At 39.6% G+C, this 15626-nt stretch overlaps 1 protein-coding gene across 1 annotated transcript in view; it reads left to right on the top strand.

Moving 5' to 3' along the window:
* LGR5 (leucine rich repeat containing G protein-coupled receptor 5) overlaps positions 1-15626 on the top strand; it is a 123342-nt gene that overhangs the window by 46235 nt on the left and 61481 nt on the right. Inside the window, exon 2 of the mRNA XM_059402461.1 lies at positions 10242-10313. Within this exon, the coding sequence (XP_059258444.1) occupies positions 10242-10313 (72 nt within the window). The remainder of the gene's footprint in view (positions 1-10241; positions 10314-15626) is intronic.

Genomic DNA, 15626 nt, shown 5'->3' with positions numbered 1-15626 from the left:
AAGGTATTCGGTTCTCCCAGACATGCAGGAAATGCAAACTAAAACCACCATGAAATGCCATTGTACATTTAGCAAAAATGACTAAAATTTTAAAGAGAAGTAATGCCAATTTTGATGATAATAAATGGAGAAAAAGAGGTATGAAACTACTGGAATGCTCATCCATTGCTGGTGGAAGTATGACCCAACATAACCACTTTAGAAAACTGCTTGGCAGGATCTATTAAAGCTGAGTATATGCATACCCCAAGACCTAGCAATTCCACTCCTAGATATATACCCAACAGAAATTGCAACCATTTCTCATACATACCCAACAAGATATATGTATATATATGTATATACATGAGTATATACTCACATATATACCTAACAGATATGCACATACTTCATCTATGCTCAACAAAAGACATATTTAAGAAGGTTTATAACAGGGATGCCTGGGTGGCTCAGTCGGTTAAGCATCTGCCTTCGGCTTAGGTCACGAACCGGAGGTCCTACAATCAAGTCCAGCATCCAGCTCCCAGCTCACCGGGAAGTCTGCTTCTGCCTCTGCCTGCCACTCCCCCTGCTTGTGCTCTCTGTCTCTCTGACAAATAAATAAATAAAATCCTTTAAAAAATAGAATGTTTATAGTGACACTACTCATCATAGACACAAACTGATCCAAATGTCCATCAATAGCTGAGTTGTGGTATAATAATAAACCAAGATAGTATATTGGATTGAGAAGGAATAAACTATTGCTAATGTAACACATGGATAACTATAAACACAGTGATCGAAAGAAGCTTGGAAAACACAAAAAACTCTGCTCCGTATTACTAAGTGAAAGAAGCCAGTCTGAAAAGGCTACATCATGTATGATTTCAACTATATAACACTGTGGAAACAATAGAAGATTTAGGCTTGCCAGGATTGGGTATGGGGAGTGGAAGGATGAACAAATGGAAAACAGAGGATTTGTAGGTAGTGACAATGCTCTGTCTGATGCTATAATGGTGAATACATTTGTCCAAACCCATAGACTGTACAACAGCATGTGTATCTCATGTAAATTACCAAGTTTGGGTGATCATGAAGCGTCAGTAGGTTCATCAGTTATAATAAATATACCACTCTGGTGGGGAATGTGGATAACAGGGGAGGCTGGACCCGTAGGTAGGCAAGAGGTATATGGGCAATCTCTATGGCTTCCTCTTAATTTTGCTGTGAACCTAAAACTGCTCTAAAAAATAAAATGTGTTTTTAAAAAAAAGAACTATGCACTATACGATTCCATTTATAGAAAGATCGAAACCAAGCAAAACTAATATAAGGTGTTGGAAGTCAGCAGACTGGTTCCCTCTGGGGAGAAGTGGGTAGAAGGGAACATAAGGGAGCTTCTGAGGCAATGATTATGTTCCATTTCTGGTTTTGTGCTGATTTGTGAAGGTATGTTCACACTGGAAATTTACTGGGCTGGACACTTAAGATTTGTTCATTTTCCCATATAGCACTTCAATAAAAATGTTCTTCAAAGACACATTGTTTTGGAGTTAATAATATGAGAAAAGTATGTGGAAATAACATTATTCATACTATCATAAAATGCTACTCCAGCCTGCACCTTTCCTTTTGAAGTTCACAGGACGACTTATCTCTAGAAGTATATTTGAAAAGTGATCAATTAAAAAGTGCTGGAATGGCTCCAGCCTGGATCCATTGTTAACAAAGGTATCTGGCAGAAAGCTAAATGCTACTGGATCTCCCAAGACAAATTTTAAATGATTGTACTTAGAAGAAATGGGAATTGCACTACGCTGCTAAAGAAAAAAATATTTGTCTTCAACTGTGGCGGAGATTAAAGAACCATTTGGGGGGGTTGTTTTCTTAATTTGCTTTATAGTCACACTATAAGGAATGGCCTCTTTGTTCACTGATTCCTGTACCAGGTCTCAAATATTAACCATACCTGGATTTTAAGATGGTGGAGTAAGTACCTAATGCAAGCATTTCTTCCTCAACAAATCCATAAAAATGATAGGAAGGGTGTTTCAGCAAGAGAAAGAGGAGAAAAGGAAAAGTAAAAGGAACAAAGAGGGAAAGAAGGGGAGAAAGAAAAAGGAGGAGGAGGGGAAGAAGAAGCACTAGCGGCAGCTCAAGTAGAGATGCTTGAGTATGGGGGTAGACGGGGAACATTCAATGGACAAGAATCTTTGAAGAATCTCTAGGACAGAATGCAGACAAGGCTGACTGAAGAGAGAAACCATAACCCCAATTCTGAGCAAAAATCTTTGTGAGAGGTGGTATACCCAAAGTGGGTTTTGTTCCCAATAGTGTTTCATAGTAGAAGAGTTTTATGCATCACACTTAGAAGCAGTGTAGCCATTTGATGAGAAACATGATTTAAAAAAAAAAAATGGATTGGGTAAGATCATCTACTTGCTTATAGGAAGGCTGCAGTAGAAGAGAGTTCAAGTCAGCATTCATTGAGTATCTTCTATAAGGCTGCAGTAGAAGAGAGTTCAAGTCAGCATTCATTGAGTATCCTTCACACACTAGAATTATACTGTAAAACAAACAAACAAACAACAACAACAACAAAAAAGACCATGAGGAGTCAGAGCCTACTGTAGAAGATAGACACATAAACATATCACTTCAGTATGATGCCATTAAATGTGTGGGGTGATATGGGAAGACAGGGAACAAATCACTTACCCTAACCTTACAGCCAGGCGAAGGCTTCCTAGAGGAGATGACACCCTACCTGAGTCTGGAACAATGAATGAAAATCAATATGGCAGAGTAGTAAAGCTTCTGTGTACTGCACAATGGAGTTTGCAGTGCCATAGTAAAAAGCGTGGATTTCATTTGGAAAATGACACTCATTGAAAGGTTTTTGGGGTGTGTGGGTGGCTCAGTCATTAGGCATCTGCCTTCGGCTTGGGTCATCCCTGGGATCGAGTCTCACATCAGGCTCCTTGCTCACCCCTCCACCTGCTGCTCCCCCTGCTTGTGCACTCTCTCTCGCTCGCTCTCTCTCTGTCAAGTAAATAAATAAACAATAAAGTTTTAAAAAAAGAAGAAGAGGTTTTAAGTAGGGTGGTGTTTTGTCTAATTCTGCATTTTTTTAAATGGATCTCTCTAACCATTAGAGGGTAGGCCTAAAAGAATAATAAGGCCTAAAAGACTGATAGCAGGCAACCGGGGAGTGGGGAGGCAATTTCGGATGACTGGGGCAGAGATGGTGAACACCTGCAGCAGGGAAGAGTAAAGAGAGAGAAAAAGAGATAGGCAGAGAAAATGCAAGAAAGAAGACTTGAAGGGTATCTAAGATTTGGGCTTTCCTGGAAGGAAGATGTCAATGGCACTAACTAGCAACTGGCACAACAGAAAAAGAAACAAATAGGGAATAGGAAGTAATTATTTCCATTTTGAACATGGTGCATGGTCACGCATGGTGCATTCCTGTAAGATTGCTAACTGGACGTATGCAGAAGGAAGCTAGATACATGGTTCTGAAATTTAGGGGAGAGGGATTAAGACTAGGAAATTAGATATATGGGTCTCAAGTTTAGGAAACAGAAATTAAAACTCTGGTTCTGAAATTTAGGAGAGAAGGATTAAGATTTAGGAGAGAGGGATTAAGGCTAGGATGGGGGAGTTATGGGCATCTAAGAGATACTTAAACCCAGGGAAGTAAGTAAGAGTCTCCAAGAAAGGGCAGAGATTGAAGAGCACTAGGCCAAGGGCAGAACTCCAGAGGACACTGACATTTAAGGGATAAATAGAATAAAATCCCACAAAGGAGCCTATAAAGTAGAAAGTTCGGAAAGTATGGAAAGAATCCTGAGAGAATGATGACTTGGAAACCAATGGAGTACAGAGTTTCCAGGAAGAGTAAATCTAATGCAGGAGAGAGGCCCACTAAGTCCTGTGTTCATTAAATTTGACAATATGGAAGTCCCTGTTTCTTTGGCAAGAGCAATTTCATTGGAGTGTAGGGATGGAAGTCTGTGTATTGTGGGTTAGAAAGGGAATGGGAAGTGGGGGCTGCAACTGTAGACTATAAACAACCCCAAAGGGATTGAGAAAGACTTAGCAGCAAGTAAAGGAAGATATGGGATTGAAAGATCCTGCTTCCTGTCAGTTTTAGTAGAGGAAAAGACTTGACTCTGTTTGTACACGGAAGGGGAAGAATAGGTTAAAAAAAAAAATAGAGGAAGTAGAAGGAATTATTCAGGGGCACCTAGATGTCTCAGTCTTTAAGTGTCTGCCTTTGGCTCAGGTCATGATCCCAGGGTCCTGGGATAGAGCCCCATCAGGCTCCCTGCTCAGCAAGGAGCTTGCTTGCTTTTCCCTCTCCCACCCCCCCTGCTGTGTTCCCTCTCTTGCTGTGTGTCTCTCTGTCAAATAAATAAATAAAATCTTCAAAAAAAAAAAAGGGGAGGTATTATTCATGAGTAATGAGCTATGGCATCCTAAAGAGGATGGGACCCATCAGCAAGGCTAAGCAAGTAGAAAAGTATGGGTATAGTAAGCAGGGGACAAAAAAGAACCAGAATTTGGTTTATTTCATGTGTGGTGGTCTAAAGAATCTCAGTTGTTTTCATGAAGTGAGAAGGAAGATGTAGCATGATGGGAGTCGTTGATTAAGAGGTTTGAAGCAAGTGGTCAAGATTGGCCACAGTTCCTGAGGGAGTACATTGAGCAATCACAAATAACAGAATTGTGCAGCAGTGTTGAGAACCCACAAAGACCATGAATTTATAGTCCCCAGTCGGCACATTTGTGAGTTTCTCTTTTCTAGTAGCACTCAGTACCCTGGGTTAGGAACAGAGAAAATGAATTAGGGTGTTTTTCCAGAGCTGGGATTTTGCCAGGAGAATGAAACAAAAGACAAGGGACCAGGAGGTTGAGGGTGTTGGTGAGGTAGTGATCCAGGTGACCAATGCATGATGTAAGCTAGGTTCTTAGGCTAAGACAAAGCTCTAATACTGGAAGTATCAAAGGACCAGAGATTGAAATAGAAGACTAAGCTGGAAAGACAAAAGACTGGAACACAAGGGTCCGTAAAGCTAGATCTTAAATGGGGGTGAGGGGAGGGTGGGGGAGCACAGGAGTAGGAATTTGGAAATAGAGAAGCTAATGCATTCTAGGGAAAGAGAATCACATGTGAAAAACAGATGCAAAGGGGAACAGCAAGAATTTCAAGTATTTAAGTGGACCACACATTGCATAGAGGAAAGTGACATAAAATCAAGGTGGAAACATGCATTAGGCCAAATCATGAAGAACCTAAATAGTTTGGGTATTTGTTCCTCTAAGAGGCCTGGAGCCAGCCAAAGTTCAGATGGAGGAGGTCCATATGGCTAGAGCTGGGAGGTTTGCCCTGCACAGGGACTCCTCCGAAGGGACTGAACTCCAGGCCAAGCTCTGCTTGCAAACTAGTCACCTTGTTCTGCTGCTTCAGTGCAAAGAGCTTTTCTATAATTCATCATGCCCAACTCCAGAGGAGACCCCTTTTCCTGTGGGTACACCTGAGGGTTTGCCTTTCTTATTGGCTAACAGTTGGTCTGAGTGGAGTGACGATCAGATAGATGGGCTTTTTGGGGTGACCCGTCTGGCCATGGTACAGAAGGTGACCTAGACACAGTATGAGGAGACACAGTAAGCAGGAAGAGCAAAAGGGTTATTCATGTAATAGGGACTTGACCAAACGTAGAAGCCAAGAAGAAGGAAGAGAGGCCAGATCCAGAAGAAAGTTCTATAGAATTAATACTGGGTATCTTTATGGACGTAGGGACAGGAGGAAAGGGAAAAGTTGAAGCTGACTTGGATTGATTCTCCATTGTGTGCCTAGACCTACCCACAATTAATGCTCAACTCAGATTTCTCAAATGAAGAAAAACAATAGAGTTGCAAACAACAAAGACATTTGCAAGAGAGAGAGACTGTCTGCTTGGACAGAACTCTATTCCTAGGAAACAATTAGGCCTCCTAAACTCTGAGTGAGTTGTAGAGCTCAAAGCTCTCATCTGGGAATTTAGGGTTCCTCCTGTGCCGTGGTTCTAAGCCTTGCTTGAACATTCCAATCACTAGGGCAGGTTTTAAACATCCCAATGTCCATACTGGACCCACCAACTCAGGCACTCTGGGGATGGGACCCAGACATCAATATTCCGTAAAGGTCCTGAGGTGATTCCAATATAGAGTCATCTGCTCCCACTGAGCTCTCCAACCCCTATTACAGATTTCCAGACACGGCCATTAACACAGCATCGGCAAGAGTAGGGTCAGAGACAGGGAAGAATGGCCAAACATATTTGACCATCTTGTCACAATGAATCTTCCATGTCTTATGAAATCTTTGTCCATAGTGACCACTTCTTCAAAATTAATTCCAACATTTTGGCAAAAGATGAAAAAATTAAAGAAATCCATTACATTGTTTCACAAATGTTAGGAAACTGAGTCATAGACAAAAATGTGGTGCAACATGAGGCCACCTTTTAAAATCATAGTTTAAAAAATCAGTAATGTACAGGTTTGGAAATTTATCTTACGATCTCCTGATTTGGTGTTAAAGTTATATGCATTCCAGGGGTCAGAAGGACCAAATACTAAAAATAAATGTTTACAAATAATTTAAGTAAGAAAGAGAATATTTTTGTACAGAGTTTTAATGTTCTTACTCTATCATTTTTAACTCAAAATTGACATAAAGGCAAGAAGAGCATTGCTAATCAAAGAGCAGTCCAGGGAAGTGTCCTTCCCAGGACATGGTTGTTTTTTATGATCCACAACAGATAAAAATTTGAGAGTAAAAGGGGCGCCTTGGTGACTCAGTCTTTAAGTGTCTGCCTTTGGCTCAGGTCCTGATTCTAGCGTCCTGGGATCAAGCCCCACATTGGGCTCCCGGCTCAACAGGAGGCCTGCTTCTCCCTCTCCCACTTCCCCTGCTTGTATTCCCTCTCTTGCTGTGTCTCTCTCTGTCAGATAAATAAATAAAATCTTTTTAAAAAAAATTTTTGAGAGTAAAGTTTAGAAACTTTTATAGTAATTGAAAAATTACTGATCACATAACAAAATATTGAGCTCCTGTTTTACGCATTCTAGTGTTTTTATTTCCCTTTTCTAGTATTTTATTTTATTTTATTTTATTTTACTTTTTTAAATTATAAACCCACAGCAAATTCAAAATCTTAAAAAATCAGTCTTTCACCATGGATAGTTTAGTTTGGGAAACTAGAGGACCACTATTCCATTTGAACATCAATGCAAAGGTGAACACAGAGTGAAAAAAAGTGAATACAGACAAATTCCTTTTTATCTTCTCTGCTTGGAATTTATATTTTAGAGGTCTGTTTCATTTTACCTTAGATGGTTGATATGAAAAGTTGTTTTCTGCTATAGGCTTATATGCATTGCTTAGAAGCTCTCTCAAAGAAAACATAAGAGGCGCCTGGGTAGCTCAGTTGATTAAGCATCCAGCTCTTGGTTTCAGCTCAGGTCATACTCTCCCCGTCGTGGGACTGAGCCCCACACTGGGCTCTGACTCAGCATGGAGTCTGCCTCAGATTCTTTCTCCCTCTCCCTCCCTCTCTCTCTCTCTTTCCCTCTCTCTCTCTCTTAGATAGATAGATAGATAGATAGATAGATAAAATCTTTTAAAAAGAAAACAAACTTACTCGAAAACAGATGGTAAAGGAATGGATTAGCAGGATTTGCTCATTTTCTAAGAGGATCCCCAATATCAGGTAACACAGAGAAGTTATTAATTCCTTTTGGGAAAGGGAGATTCCTCTTTTTAAGAAATAAATCGCTCTCTTTTGATTGGAAACAGCTAGTAAGAGTTTAATAGCATAAACTATTAAGGAAGAGACACCCTAGTTTAACTATAGGGAAACCTGCCACATGGAGATCATTTCTCCCAAGATCATGCAGCTGATGAATGAGGTCAGGATTCAAACCTAAGACTCTCTACGCTGACAGTGCTTTGCTCTCTCCACCGTTCCTCCATCACAAGTGTTCTGGGGGGACTCTGAGAGTGTAGGCTTATATAAGCTTCACTTCCAGGAAACTGAGATAGGATAGTGAATATTAAAGTCATGTGGAATGTTTATGAATCTCCTTAAATGTAAATGTCCTCATTCTGTTTAGAGCTTTCGGCATATACACGAGAGGGATGTGTGTCCTGTACTGTTTTGCACATCACCCAGAAAAATATAACAGGAGAGGAAACTTAGTGCTCTCCATATCAGCTGTCTTCATGTTGAAACTGGTTGGATCTTGGTTGCTAATAAACATGCTCCGAAAGCAAACCATCTTGATTCTTTTAGGAAATAAGTGGGATATCAATGAGAAAATAAGTGAGTACCTAAGAAATACCAAGTCTTTGCCCGGATTATATGGTCCCTATGAGGAATCCAGAAACTTCATTGATTAATTTTATACATGTCTGTTCAGTGAACTGAACTAAACAACTTTGCTACTTCAGAGAAGTAACTGCACAACAGATTTAAATTGCTGATCAGTTATTTGCCACTGTTACCTAGAGAGCATGAGAAAACCATCCAGATATTCAATATATGGAAAACCAAAAAATTTTAGTGTATATTTTTGACATCGTTTAATTTTAGCTTAAGAATATAGCATGTTACTCAGCTATATAAGTGTTCAGTGGCAGATATTAAAATGCATAATTGTCTTTTTACCATACTCTGAAATATTTAACTGAATATTTTAATCTTCCTATTCATGCTAGTGACTTTTCAGTCACTTTTTAAAGAGTAAATGATCAATCCCTGCATTCTTAACCATCAGTGATTAACAGTTAATATTTGATAAAGAAACCAAGCACTCTATACTGACAACAGCCGGTTAGATGCTATGGGTGTGACCACTTAAATAATAGGAATAATCCGGATTTTTTAAAAAGCTCATGGGTGAAATAGAGGAAGGTGGTCAGAAGATACAAAATTCCAGTTATATAATAAAAAAGTCCCAGGGAAGTAATGTACAGCAGGGTGAATATAGTTAATAATTCTGTATTGTTTATCCAAAAGTTTCTAGGAGAGTAAATCTTAAGAGTTCTCTTCACAAGAGAAAAAAATGTAAATGCGATGAATGTTAGCTAACCTTATTGTGGTAATCATATATATATATATGTATATATATATATATATATATATCACATCATTATGTTGTACACCTAAAATTACTACCATGTCATATGCCAATTAGGTCAGTTCTAAAAATAATAAATAAAAAGAAAGCTCACTGTCTTATCTTGAGATAAATTTTAAGTATGTACACCTGATCTGAGATTATAATGAATTTTTAATAGAATCTGAACCTTCAGGTTTGAGCAAGCAGTCATGTTTTAAGTCAGTCTTCAGCCGACTATCACATAAAGTTTTAGCTGGTCTTGGTGAAAGTCTGTCCCGCCACCGGTCTTTTGTCCTCTGAGATACAGATGGCATCTATCAGTGACGCTGTAGGGTTATGTGGGAGACCGTCAAGAAATAGAAAAGTAAAAACAGAATAAAATCGCATTACACGGAGTTTCCCTTAAAACAAAAATTGATTGAGTTCTACCCGAAGTGGCTTGTTGTTTCCTGTGCCAGGAACTACTGTGCGGGCCCAGCAGGAAGTGTGCTCCGAAGCGGGATCACATTACACCCTTGTTTTATGGTTCATTTCACTTATTTAATGCAATCTGAGAACCTGCAAAGGGAACATGTTAGAAGGAGGGAATGGGCTTTTTGTCTTGTTTTGTTTTGTTTTTTTAAGTTTCTTTGAATCCAAACATTTGTTTTTACAAGGTGCTTACAGCCCCCAGAAGTGGGACTTGCAGAGAGTTGCAAGGGGAAGGCATTTCTCTTTGTCACAAAATTCAAAGCAAGAACTGAAGTTGGGTTATGTCTAGGGTTGAGTTATGTCTGTTTCCTTTGCTGTCCTACTTCCATAATTTTCAACATGAAATACTGCCATCATGCCCATGAATGGTCTAAATCGTTCTGAATTCATAGGAGCCCCTCCTAGGGGCTCTCATTTGACAGAGAGCCCGAGATGGGCTGGGGCTGGGGTGGGAGCTGGGAGCTGGGAGCGGTAAGGGATATCTTTAAGATGCAAAACAGCGGTTCATTGGTCAAGTGAAAGAACGTATTGCTTGAAAATGTGTGGAGGGAACAGCTAGATTCCCTGGTGGTGGCGGACGCTGCTTCTCACGTGCTGTCTGTTTTCCTCTCCAGAGACCTCAGTATGAACAACATCAGTCAGCTGCCCCCGAATCCCCTGTACAGCCTCCGCTTCCTAGAGGAGTTGTAAGTATTGCGTAGTAGTGATGCGTCCAGTCAACACTGAGCACATTCCTGGGTTTGCCCCTCACACTCACTGTGGGAACCAGATAAAACAAGGCAAAAAAGCTGTCAGCACCAACAATTTTGGCACATGAGGAAACACTTAGTTGGGAGGGAAGAAAAAAAGAAATTGCCTAAGATTCTGGAAATCAACTTATAAAGAAGTTGACCATGAGGCTACAACTTTCTAAGGTGAGACTTGAGCCAAACAAATTAAAATTTTAAAACAAAGGCAATTTAAGAGGCCTGGATGTCTCTTTGGAAATAGTTAAGCGGCAGGATATTAAAAGTTTGAATACCGGTTCATGTTTATTAAAATAGCAAGTAAAGCTATAATCAAAACCAAAAACTGCCGCTTGGTTTGGGTTGTGACGGGGAGAATGAAGTCCACATTCCGTAGCACCAAAACTTCTTGTCCTAATCACTTTTAATTACTATTTTCCTACTTCTTAATTTAGCTTCCCTCAAGGCTTGAACAGAAAAACATGAAATCCACAGAGGACTTCAAACTGGGCTCTCCAAACTCCCTGTAAAAAAAATTAAAAAGGAAGAAGCTAAAATTAGCTAATGATACACAGAGGAGTCTTGATTAAGTCTCGTAATCACTTTCCAGAAGATGAAAAAGAACTGTATAATCCAAAAATCTGTATTTAAAAATTCATTTGTTCCTCTTACCCTTTGGAGTGTTGGAGACGAAGGGAGCCATGTGCCATCGCAGTCCTCATGAAGAGAGTTTGGCACCATCCCTTGAGTACATCTTCTGACTGTTGATTAAAGGAATTGTGTAGGCAATGACCTCTTTTGAAAATACTTCCTTTATAAATCCGAAAGTCAGGGTCCAATCTGGGGAGTAATTTAAATGGTTGATGCACTGCGTGATCCACCCTGGGAAGTGGGAAGAATGTTCCATCATACCCAGATTACAGTGCATCAATCTTTTCCCTTTGCAAGAGGATGACATTCTCAGATTTCTCCCCTTAGGGTTTTATCTATATTTTTGATAGCCTTATATTTTTAGCAAATGCTATTGTCTAACCACTGAAATCAGTTGTCCATATGTCCAGGTTGTTATCCAGGAATATGTTGGGGAAGCTCAGATAACAAGACTGCAGCAAGTTTTGATCAATCAGAGTTTTTCACTCTGGGTTGTCCACGCTCCTCTTTTCCCCTTTTCTCTCTCGCCATTTCCATGGCTAAAAAGTAACCTTGATCAGGGCTGAGTCCTTGTCTATCTTAGTCATGGCTTGTATGTGATAATAATCAATACATTTTTGATGAACAAATGAATACCGAGAAAGCAAAACATGTAAAATGAGCTTCTCATCCAAGTTAGCTGCCTTAGGAAAAAGCAACAGACATGGTAGACATTGGCCAAAATTTCTATTGACACCTTTAGCAACTTTCAGTTAGGGTTTTTTCCTGATTTCCATCCTTTTCATCTTCCCTTCCTCACCATAATTAATACACAAGGCTTGGTCCTATGTACACCCCCAATCCCACATTTTGAAAGTGTGTATTTGCTATGCTTTCTTCTGTCATTTCCTTACACTACGCAATGGTACAAGGCTTCCGTTCTGTGTACATGCACCTCCACTTTAGACCCCAAACTGAATCAATAAAGTCTTTCCCCAAGGACTTTGTTTAATAGAATTCCTCCCTCAGTGACCCCAACTCATTCTAAATAACTCCTCTTTCTTCAGGAGGTAAATGTTAATTCTGTTCCAAGGCCAGTTTTTCAAAAGATCATTGAGAAAAGTCTAGGGGGAAAAAAAAAGAGGGAGGGAACTACCATTTGAAAAAGATATTTTTCTGTATTGTCTTATATTTATATCTGGAAACTCCATTAAGCGTCTTGACCGTGAAATCATAGAATTTCAGAAATAGAGGAGACCCTTAAAGGGCTATTCATTCTAGTTTTTCATTCTCTTCTGGAATTCCCTCTGCTGAGCTGGCCGAGCATAATTCAAAAGCTAGACCACTTTCTCATATATAATTCTGTGTTGCATCTGACTGATGTTTTGAAGACATCATTATTCATTTCGCAGCAAAAGGGGATAGTATTTATAGAATCTGGAGAAATGATCAACTCTGCTTGGTTTATTCTTTTGTTCCCAAGGCTAATTTGGGGGGTGGTGTGTTTAAAACAAAACAAACCATAACAAAAAAGCAAATATTTTGTAGAGCATTGCAATTATGCCTCTGTTATGCTGCAGATAGTTTCTACTAGACTTAGCTACGTATAACTCTTTATTCTCTTCTAGAGTATAAGGTCTTCAAAATAGTATTATATTATGACAACAATCATAGTTTAGTCTGTGCCATGCATGTTCAAAATGTTTTATACACTTTTTCCCACAAATCCTCCTAGCATATCTACCATATAGATAGATATTCTTATTATTCCCATTTCAAAGATTCCGAAGGAAAAAAAAAAAGATGAAGTACAGAGAAAATTAAGGAACTGGTTCAAGATCATACAGTGACAAGAGTCAAGGCTAAGATTCAACCTCACCTTCAAAGCCACACTCAGAAAGTAGAGGGAGCATTAGGAATTATGCGTAGTTCTTCTGTGCTTTTATTTTCCCTAGTAGTACCTGAACAGTGGTTTCCACAGTTGAATTCTTGAAAGTGTTGTTTAAACCAAGTTTTGTAATGACAGTTCTGTCATATATCTTTGCCTGTCTGTGCATGTGTGGAGGGATGAAAAAGAGGGAGTAAGAGAGAGAGCTGTCTACCCAGTGGATGAGATTGGATATTCAGGTTATTAATTTACTACCATAACTTATTGTTGACAATGGAGAAATATCATCAGAATTTTCAGATGTAACGTATCGCCAATTTAGCATTGCTCAACAGATGCAAAACCTTAGTGAATATCTTACAAGAGCATGCATACACTTAAACCATTTGTTTCATATAGTATACTATCAGAACTAGCAAATGACAGTCATACAGCTAAAGATGGACATTATTTTCCCCCAAATTTTTAAAAAATTCTAGTTAGTTAACCTGTAGTGTAAAATTGATTTCTGGAGTAGAATTTATTGATTCATCACTTATCTACAATACTCAGTGCTCATCCCAAGTGCCCTCCTTAATGCCCATGTAACCCATCCCCCTGCCCACCTCCCTTCCAGCAACCCTCAGTTTGTTCTCTTTGGTTTGTTTTCCCCTCTCTCTCTTTTTTCTCCTTCCCATATGTTCTAGATACAGACATTTAGAGGTCTGTCATTGTGTGTGTGTGTATGTATATCTTTTGTTACGACGGTAGAGCACTATTCTAGGAGTATTTTCATTCAGTTTATTCAGCTTGTCTCTACGCTTTATTTAATAGCCATAAAATGGGACGTTGCTACTGATACTATTAATGATATTAATAAAACTCCTGCCACAAAACTCAATTTTTTAAAAATCATTACTAATAAAGGCAAGTTACTCTTCCCATTCGCACAAATCTCCCACACTTAATCATTTCCCTGATTTAATCATTTAACTGTGTTACAAACTGTAGACAGCCATAATTCATCCCTCATCCATCCCTGGAGCTAGACAAAGGTGTCAGGTTTTAAAATCCTCTTAAGAATCCATAAAGCCCTACAGGTACTCACTGAGTCAGTGTTTAGAAATATATGTATATTGTAGCCCTGGAGAAAGTGTTTGCCTGAGGCAAATATTTAGAAGGAATAAGAGGCATCACCTTGAATGGTGTCCTCTCCCTCCTGAGGTGCGGGAATGCTTACTACCTGGGCCATGTATGTTGGCACATTCAAGTCGTGTTTATCCTCTGTTAACTTATTTTTTTAAATCTACCTGGTGACCAGACAAGCATAGGCCAAATGTCCTATTGCTGCAAGGGGAAGGAAAGCCTTTTCTTCCTGGAAAAAACAAAAAACAAAAACCATAATTGAGTGTGGTAAGGCCGCGCCTTATAGAGAGAAAAGCGCAGTGTCTGGATGCCAAGCGCAGGAGTCTCGTCCCGTCCCTGCCGTTTACTAGCTAATAATCCACTTGACCTCCCTGGGCCTCAGGGGATAATGGTAAGAGCTGCCCTGGCTGCCTTTGGCGATGTTTCTGAGAATCTAATGAAAGGATGATGAGAGAACTTTGCTAGATTCTAATCCACGTACCGAGCTCTCTTAGTAAACTGAGAACACCTTCGAGAAGATTCTGACCTCTTCCTTTCCTATTTCCTGAGCCTGATTTTGTGGTAACCCAGGGATCCAGGACTTAGGAAAGAAAAGCTGTTTCGAACTGTGAGCTTTAATGGATGTATACGATCAGCACAGAAGAGTTCTTTACCGAATTTGAACATCCTGAGCACGAATTGTATTTCTCTCCAACAGTGTCTCTCTCGGTTCTGTTGATTCAGTTCTACCAGGGGCTTACGTTAATGTTCGCTATTTAGACAAACAGAAGAGCCTACGTTTGGTCCCTTGGAGTGTGTTCAGATGTTATAGGAGCTAAGGCAGAGCGTGCCTAATGCTGACATCTACAGGCCCCATTAAACTTAGATTCGTGTGTCTGATTAAACCAGAGGGGGAAATGAACTGTTACCATTTTAAACAGTGTGAGTTGGAGGCCTTTGTTTCCGAGTAGTATTTTAAAATCTTTCCAGATTCTGATGCTATTGGAATCAAATACTCGATTTAGCCGTCAAAGAAACATGAGAAGCTCTAGGGAGGTCTGTTTTTAAGTTACTATTGTTCCCTGAAACTATTTGCTCATATTATGGTTGGCCTGGAGGAATCTCTATATAAATAGTAATACCGATTATTGCAGATGAAATTTGTAATGAGAAATACCACCAAACTTCCCGAGAGCAGAATCTACGCTTGTTACTTCTACTTCCTCATCATGTTGCTGAAAATGGTGAGCTCTGTCCTGCCTGTCCTCTGAGATTTTTTTCCTCAGGATCAAATGAAATGATGATGAAAGAACTTTGGTAAACTGTAAGTCACATATTGGATGTGTTAGCAAAGTGAAAACACCTTCATGCCCATGAAGGCTCTCCCTGCCCTTTGGCTTTGTCACAGTGTTTGGTCTCTTGTCTTCATTGATCTGACAAATGATGAAAAACACTGCCTCTTGGAAACTCTTTTTCTCCCATGTTATTTCATGGCAGTTATTTTAGTTCTCTCCCGAACGTCTGTCTGTATAGCTGGAGATAGACATTTAGATATCTGTCCTTGCGTGTGCGTGCACACGTGTATATAACTTTCATTATGACGTTTTGGGCAGTGTTCTGAATGTGCCCTATCTTTCTGGCTCCTCTTCTTT

The sequence above is a fragment of the Mustela nigripes genome, chromosome 6, assembly GCF_022355385.1.
Source record: "Mustela nigripes isolate SB6536 chromosome 6, MUSNIG.SB6536, whole genome shotgun sequence".
Classification (NCBI taxonomy): domain Eukaryota; kingdom Metazoa; phylum Chordata; class Mammalia; order Carnivora; family Mustelidae; genus Mustela; species Mustela nigripes.
The sequence above is the reverse complement of the archived record's forward strand: the minus strand, read 5'-3'. Positions and strand labels throughout refer to the sequence as shown.